Source organism: Macrobrachium nipponense, chromosome 45 (genome assembly GCF_015104395.2).
Source record: "Macrobrachium nipponense isolate FS-2020 chromosome 45, ASM1510439v2, whole genome shotgun sequence".
In the NCBI taxonomy this organism is placed as follows: domain Eukaryota; kingdom Metazoa; phylum Arthropoda; class Malacostraca; order Decapoda; family Palaemonidae; genus Macrobrachium; species Macrobrachium nipponense.
In genome coordinates, this window is record NC_061105.1 from 629,674 (window position 1) to 637,589 (window position 7,916).

Consider the following 7,916-nt stretch of genomic DNA (forward strand, 5'->3'; position numbering starts at 1 on the left):
GGTCACCTTCACCAATTCTCATACATTATTATTATTATTATTATTATTATTATTATTTTTATTTTTTTTTTTTTTTTTTTTTTTTTGCTCTATCACAGTCCTCCAATTCGACTGGGTGGTATTTATAGTGTGGGGGTTCCGGGTTTGCATCCTGCCTCCTTAGGAGTCCATCACTTTTCTTACTATGTGTGCCGTTTCTAGGATCACACTCTTCTGCATCATCCTGGAGCTACTTCAGCCTCTAGTTTTTCTAGATTCCTTTTCAGGGATCTTGGGATCGTGCCTAGTGCTCCTATGATTATGGGTACGATTTCCACTGGCATATCCCATATCCTTCTTATTTCTATTTTCAGATCTTGATACTTATCCATTTTTTCCCTCTCTTTCTCTTCAACTCTGGTGTCCCATGGTATTGCGACATCAATGAGTGATACTTTCTTCTTGACTTTGTCAATCAACGTCACGTCTGGGCTATTTGCACGTATCACCCTATCTGTTCTGATACCATAGTCCCAGAGGATCTTTGCCTGATCGTTTTCTATCACTCCTTCAGGTTGGTGCTCGTACCACTTATTACTGCAAGGTAGCTGATGTTTTCTTGCACAGGCTCCAGTGGAGGGCTTTTGCCACTGAATCATGCCTCTTTTTATACTGGTTCTGTGCAAGTGCCGGGCATTCACTTGCTATGTGGTTTATGGTTTCATTTTTCGTATTGCACTTCCTACATATGGGAGAGATGTTTATTTCCGTCTATCGTACTTTTGAACATATCTGGTTCTTAGGGCCTGATCTTGTGCCGCTGTTATCATTCCTTCAGTTTCCTTCTTGAGCTCTCCCCTCTGTAGCCATTGCCAATTGTCATCGCTGGCTAGTTCTTTAGTCTGTCTCATGTATTGTCCGTGCATTGGTTGTGTGCCAGTCCTCTGTTCTTTCTGTCTTTCTCCTGTCTCTGTATATTTCTGGGTCTTCGTCTACAATTTATTAGTCCTTCTTCCCATGCACTCTTTAGCCACTCGTCTTCACTGGTTTTCAGATATTTCCCCAGTGCTCTGTTCTCGATGTTGACGCAGTCCTCTATACTTTGTAGTCCTCTCCCTCCTTCCTTTCGTGTTATGTATAGTCTGTCCGTATTTGCTCTTGGGTGGTAGTGCTTTGTGTATTGTCATTTGTTTCCTGGTTTTTGTTCTGGACTCTATGCTGCGGAGTTCTGCCTTTCGTCCATTCCACTATTCCTGCGCTGTATCTGATTACTGGCACTGCCCATGTGTTTATGGATTTTATCATATTTCCGGCGTTTGAGTTTTGACTTGAGTATCGCCTTGAGTCTCTGCATATATTCTTTCCTGATCGTGTCCTTCATCTCTTGGTGTTTTATATCTCCTCCTTCCATTATTCCCAGGTATTTGTATCCTGTCTCATCTATGTGTTTGATGTTGCTCCCATCTGGTAGCTTTATCCCTTCAGTTTCTCGTTACTTTGCTTTTTGTATGTTGACTAAGGCGCATTTTTCTATTCCAAACTCCATCCTGATGTCCCCAGATACAATCCTTACAGTCTGGATTAGGGTATCTATTTCCTTGATGCTCTTACCATACAGCTTGATGTCGTCCATGAACATCAGATGATTGATTCGTTTGCCTCTTTTCTTGAAGTTGGTACCCGGCATCCATATTATTATTATTATTATTATTATTATTATTATTATTATTATTATTATTATTATTATTATTGGAGAAACAAATCCACAGTTATGTAAATGTACATATATTTAAGTTTAAAAACAGAAAAGATAGCTTTCGGGAATCTGTACGGTTCCCCTTATCAATTATTATTATTATTATTCAGAGGATGAAACCTATTCATATGTAACAAGCAGACCACCAAAGGGGTCACTGACTTGAAATTCGAGCTCTTATTAAAAAAAGGAAAAGAATAGATCAACAAATTAGTAAATAATAAAAAATATTAATAAATGATTAAGGTACAAGGACCACAATGATTGTTTCACTTCTATTTCCCAATATAGTATTCAGGAAAGTTACGAACTAATACAGATAATTGAAAAAATTATTGAACAACCTTAAAGAGAGTTGCAGTTTCCTGTAGGTTGTCCAATGTTTCAATTAAGTTTCATTTGATTTTTGTGGGTGAATCTGGGAGGCCTTGATGATATTTTAGAGAAACCAAAGATATGTTATTTCAGGTTGAAGACTCAGAGTTAATTAAGTTAGTCTGAATGAGCGTTATGAAAAATGTAACAGCAGTGGCAAACCCTTTTGAGTGAAGAACAATTAATAGTCTTGTTATTGTGGGTTGAAGGTTTACCACTGTCACCTAGTGAATAATAATAATAATAATAATAATAATAATAATAATAATAATAATAATAATAAAATAGTTTCAACAACTCTTCAGTTACTTTATAACATTTTGGATGCATTTCGACTATGGTAGATTCACATCAACCGTGCATCTGATGTCTAGGCCAGTCTCTTACGACGCTCCTGATTGGCTGTTGATAAGCCAATCACAGGGCTGGAAACTCTCAGTCTCTCGAGAGATTTCACATGGGTAGGTTCTATGTTCCACCTCTCCTGAGAGATACGTCTTTAGAAAATACCCCTCAGGAGAGGTGGAGCATACATCCTGCCTATGTGAACTTTCGAGAGAGACTGAGAGTTGCCAGCCCTGTGATTGGCTTATCAACAGCCAATCGGGAGCGTCGTAAGGGGCTGGCCTAGACATCAAATGCACGGTTGATGTAAATCTGCTATAGTAATATATTCAAATCCAAACTTCTTGCCATCTTGCAACCTATCGAAGTTGCATTCGGTCGCTGGTCTCACATTCTTATTTTGGGCTTTAGACCGAGACGGGTCACTTAATGATCCGGGTCATGGTAATCAAATAACAGCGTGGGATACAACCATACTGTTAATCATGCCTCCTTATCGAGTTGCATGACGGCGTTCGGTTCCTGCTGTAAAATTGATAGTTTAAACGATCCCTGCTACTTGTTGCGTTGTGCCGGCCATAAATCCATTCTCTCTCTCTCTCATCTCTCGATCTCTCTCTCGGTTCCAACCTCTCTCTCTCTCTCTCTCTCTCTCTCTCTCTCTCTCTCTCTCTCTCTTTAAGAAAGGGTACCTTTCTATGAAATAAACTTCCACCAGAAGTTGTGAACAGCAACAGCGTGGAAGAGTTTAAAAGAAAGCTAGAAAAAAATCATTTGGACACTGGGAATGAACAGTATAACCTGCTCCTAGAGGTAAGTGAGCGCATGATGTCTCCTCGGATGGACTAAATAAGTCTTTGAGACATCCTTATTCTTGTAAATCCTTGTAACACACTCTCTCTCTCTCTCTCTCTCTCTCTCTCTCTCTCTCTCTCTCTCTCTCTCTCTCTCTCTCTCTCTCAGAAACGATATGGGTGCTTGAGTACTCGCGTGGAGTCGTAACATACTCAAGTTAAAGGTAAAAAAAAAAAAAACAAAAAAAATAGAACATAAATAAAAAATAAACATAAAACCATCTACAGTACCTTCAAGTAATCCTCTCTGATGCAAGGTCCAAAGAATATTCTTTAGAACTCGTCCACGCGGGTTCCAGTTTACAGGACCAGCGAACCTACGAAAAACGGTGAGATTAAAATACATCTAAATGTCTGTGCTGCAGATAGTAACTAGATCTTAAAACTCAAACACGGTAATGGTAATGACGATGTGTCCGAAATTTCCAGGTCTCGTCGACACGGGATGGGCCACATACCCACCTCCAGGATATCCGCCTTCTTACCTAGGATCGTCTCTTCCAGCCTGCCCTTCCGCCCACGGTCCGCACGGGCAGAGTCACCTGAGTTCCGCCCTTCCTCCTGGTGCCCACAGGGACGTGGGCATTTCGGAAGCTGCTGCTGCTGCTGCGTCTTCCAGCCACTTGAATTGTAAGTATTAAGTTGTTGGCCTCTTTGGGCATATTCTAGTTATGCTGTGTGTTTTTTTTTTTTTTTATTTGTTCGTGCTGTCTGGCGTCACGGAGGTTGAGGTCATCGATAGGTTAGTTTGTCTGTCTTTCATTATAGGATTCTGACAATATTTGTATACTTGAAATGTTTTAATGTGTTTGTGTGTGTGTGTGTGTGTAGGTATGCAATATATTAGAAAGGGAAAAATAGATAAACTTCGATATTTATGAAGGCATCGCTACCTTTCTATTAAACAATAATACCCGGCATTAGACGCTTTTCTGTTTTCCTTTGTTTTTATTTAGATGGGAGTTTCCAAGTCGTGTTTGTTTCTGAAGTTTTTAAAGATTATTTTATCTTTCAGTGTTGCGAAACAGCTTGTTGACGAAGTTTTTACAAAATGTTCACTTTCCAGTGTTGCCAGAACAACTTGGAGACGCCGCAGCGAGCCTAAGCCTTTCCAAAGACCTGTTGGGGGGAGGAGGCGGAGGGCATCCAGTCCTCCCGCCGTCTTCCTCCGTGTCCACCACCCTGAGCATGCTCAGCGGAGGAACCAGCGTCTTCGGAGGGAGCAACAACGTCCTCGGACCCTCTGGCATCCTCGGAGGAATGGGAGCCGGGAACGTAGACCTATTGGCAGCAGCTGCGGCTGCCGCGTCGTCTGCGGCAGCAGCAGCAGCAGCTGGTCCGGGGGCGCACGGGAGTGGGAGCAGCTTGCAGAGTGCCGCCCACGGCGTGAATGGGAGCGGGGCGGGGGCTTTGGGAGGGGGCGGGGCTGGGATGTTAGGGGGTGGGCCTAACCTCTTGGGAGAGGCCCTGGTGTCTACTTGGCCCCGCCCATGATCCCGGCAGCATCCCTCCTCTACTCGTCCTTGTGCTCCGTTCTTCCACACACGCCCACGACTCTCACCCCGCCCACGAACACGCCCACCAGGGAGGATTTGATAAGAGGAGCCGGTTCTTCCTCCTCCAGCCAGGGGCATCACCATCTTCCTCCCGCCCACTCGCTACCACCACCCTCAGGGTCTTTAGGAAGCCTCTCAGGGAACCACCCTAGGCCGCCCGACCCCGTCTGGCGGCCTTACTGACCACCACCGGGCGTGGTGGAGAAAGTGTAGGCGAATGTTGGGGGGCTGGGGGAGAGGGGCCAAAATGTTGGAGGAGGATGAATGAAAGGTCCAAGGCCCAAAGCATTCCAAATCAAACAACTGAACTATTGAGAAGCCAGGAAACTACTTTTGGTTTTGTGTGGAAAATGAAGATTGTATGGGAGATAGAGACTGTAGGGAATGCAAAGATTGTATGGGAAAGATACTTTGTGTGGAAAATAAACATAAAACTCTACTGTGTGAGGGAAAGACAAAATCGCAAACGGTATATTGACGCCAGTGCGACGTAGATGCGACTATCTTCTAAGATTTTTTTTACATATCTAGCATAAGAAAAAAATCATTTTATATGTAGTTTGAGATATTTGTTAATAAAGTCCAGTGGCTTGTGCCTTTTTAAGAACACGACAAAAAACTTTATGATAAAAAAAGAGAAAAAGGAAAAAACTTCTAGAAAAAACATTTGCTTATTGCAAAGTAGTTTATATACATTTTTCAAACTCTTTTTTTTAAAAATGTGTTTTTTTTTTCATAGTGAAGTATGATGGATGATGTGATAGACGCTGGTGGTGCCTTTTGTGATATTATTGTTATCATTATTGTTTTTTTGGTAGATTATATTAATGTATACGAGGTCCTGTGTATATATTCATGACTCCATCGTTATTTCATTTGATTCTTTGGCGTGACAGGTTGTGGAAGATTGTTTTGGCCGTGATTCTCTCTCTCTCTCTCTCTCTCTCTCTCTCTCTCTCTCTCTCTCTCTCTCTCTCTCTCTCTCTCTCTCTCTCTCTCTCTCTCTCAGGATGTGGGGAGGATGGCATTTAAATCACTGCCTGACTTAATTTCTCTCTCTCTCTCTCTCTCTCTCTCTCTCTCTCCCGGCTCTCATCCTCTCTCTCTCTGTGTGTGTGTGTGTGGTGTGTGTGTGTGTGTGTGTGTGTGTGTGTGTGTGTATGTTTGTGAGCGTGTGTGTGTGGTCGAAGATGACGTTTAAATCACTAATGACTAACTTAATTCTGTCTGTCTGTCTGTCTGTGTCTCTGGCTAACTTTGCGTAGGTATATAAAACGGTTATTTTGGCTGTTTTCTGCACTGGCTTTCATCCACAACTGTGATCAGCATAAATGTGGTAATGTATATATTTACTTACAGTGGGATTCTTATCTGGTTAATCTTGCGCCACATGCAAATTCATTTGGCCCCAGAGCAGACATTTTGAGAATCATGCGGAATATTATACATTAATTGCCACAACTCTTTTGAAAATATGAAAGTCATATCTACGCTCATAACACTAAAAAAACAAGTCTTCAGTTTTATTTATTTATTTTTTTTAAAGATGTTTTCAGTTCTCAAGTGAGAGTCCATTTTACTTTCTTGTGCTGAAATTTCATACTAGAATACCAACTATTCGAAGCGTATCTGTAGCCATCTGTAGCTAGTCTATGGTTGTCTCAGTTCGTGTGCTGTATAATGCACAATAAATCTTACCAAATATTACTAATTTTGGACATCTAGTCTTGATGACTTGATAAGTCACAACGTTTTTTTTAAGTATTGTCGTAGATTTGATAGCCAGTTTGTAGATTGGGACAGTGCATGGGTATTTATATCACGAACTTTGACGACTTGTTGCTCTGTCAAGTATATTCAGTCACTGGCATGGGCTTCGGGATCAAGACTATAATATCCCAACCCACAAGGCAAATCAATCATCAAATGACTCTGGGTAACCTTTTCCACGATTCCGTGACAGTGTCAATATCTCTCCAGGACAAATCCAGGATGAAATAACTCTGGGTAACGTTTTCCACAACTCCGTAACAGGGTCATTATCGCTCCAGGATAAATCCAGGATGAAATTACTCTGGGTAACGTTTTCCACAACTTCGTAACAGGGTCAGTATCGCTCCAGGATAAATCCAGGGTGAAATTACTCTGGGTAACGTTTTCCACAACTTCGTAACAGGGTCATTATCGCTCCAGGATAAAGCCAGGATGAAATGACTCTGGGTAACATTTTCCACTATTCCATAAGTGTCAATATCTCTCCAGGATAAATCCAGGGTAAAATTACTCTGGGTTAACTTTTCCAAGACTCCATTATAGTGTCAATAGCCCCCCACACTGGTCTTGTGAAGCGATCGCCTTACGGTCTCGAATCGTTACAGGTAAGTGTAAAGAACCAACACCTAAAACCTAAAGAAGAGATCAGAAACCTTACTTGAAGCTTTCGATGTGTCCACTTAGACTTCGAAGAATTTGGAACGTCGTCGAAGGTGCTGGTACTACCTCTGATAAACATATTAATTTTGTACTTAATAAGAATCGATATGAATATCAAACCAAAATACTTTACACATAAAAAATGAACCACCAAAACAGTCTTAAAAGATCCTTCACTGATTAAACGTAAGAGATTCCACAGCTGTAGATAAGTTGAGTCGAAATACAAATGATATTGGAAAATTCGAATAAACAACACCGAGAATATTCAGTAAGTTGCCCTAGATTCTAGATGCGAAAAGGTACGCAAACTTATGGGGAATTTAAAGAAAGGTGAAAGTTATTAAGAACTTAAGGCATGAAAATATATTCAAGATAACTGTAAATTGTAACTGACAGATAAATGGGGCCAACTTGATGGACCAATGAAGAGTCTTCAAAAATGAGATGATGTTCGTAGAGGACTATTTAATTTTTTAATGGAAGTCAGCTATAGTGTGTGTGTGTGTGTGTGTGTGTGTGCGCGCACACACACACACACACACACACACACACATGTTTAGTGTAATGGTAAGACACATTTACTAAAACAACAGGAAACACGTGAAACAACGTGAA

At 41.3% G+C, this 7,916-nt stretch overlaps 2 protein-coding genes across 2 annotated transcripts in view; one reads left to right on the forward strand and one right to left on the reverse strand.

The window, feature by feature from the left end:
* Positions 1-7,916, reverse strand: part of LOC135214254 (segmentation protein Runt-like) — a gene marked incomplete at its 3' end in the record, with an annotated part of 122,095 nt that overhangs the window by 2,710 nt on the left and 111,469 nt on the right. The window lies entirely within an intron of this gene.
* LOC135214080 (protein lozenge-like) lies at positions 3,739-5,124 on the forward strand (the record flags this gene model as incomplete). Its single annotated transcript, XM_064248190.1, is given in 2 exon segments — positions 3,739-3,939; positions 4,376-5,124. Coding segments are annotated over 2 exon segments (629 nt in total), but the record flags the coding sequence as incomplete, so codon positions are not given.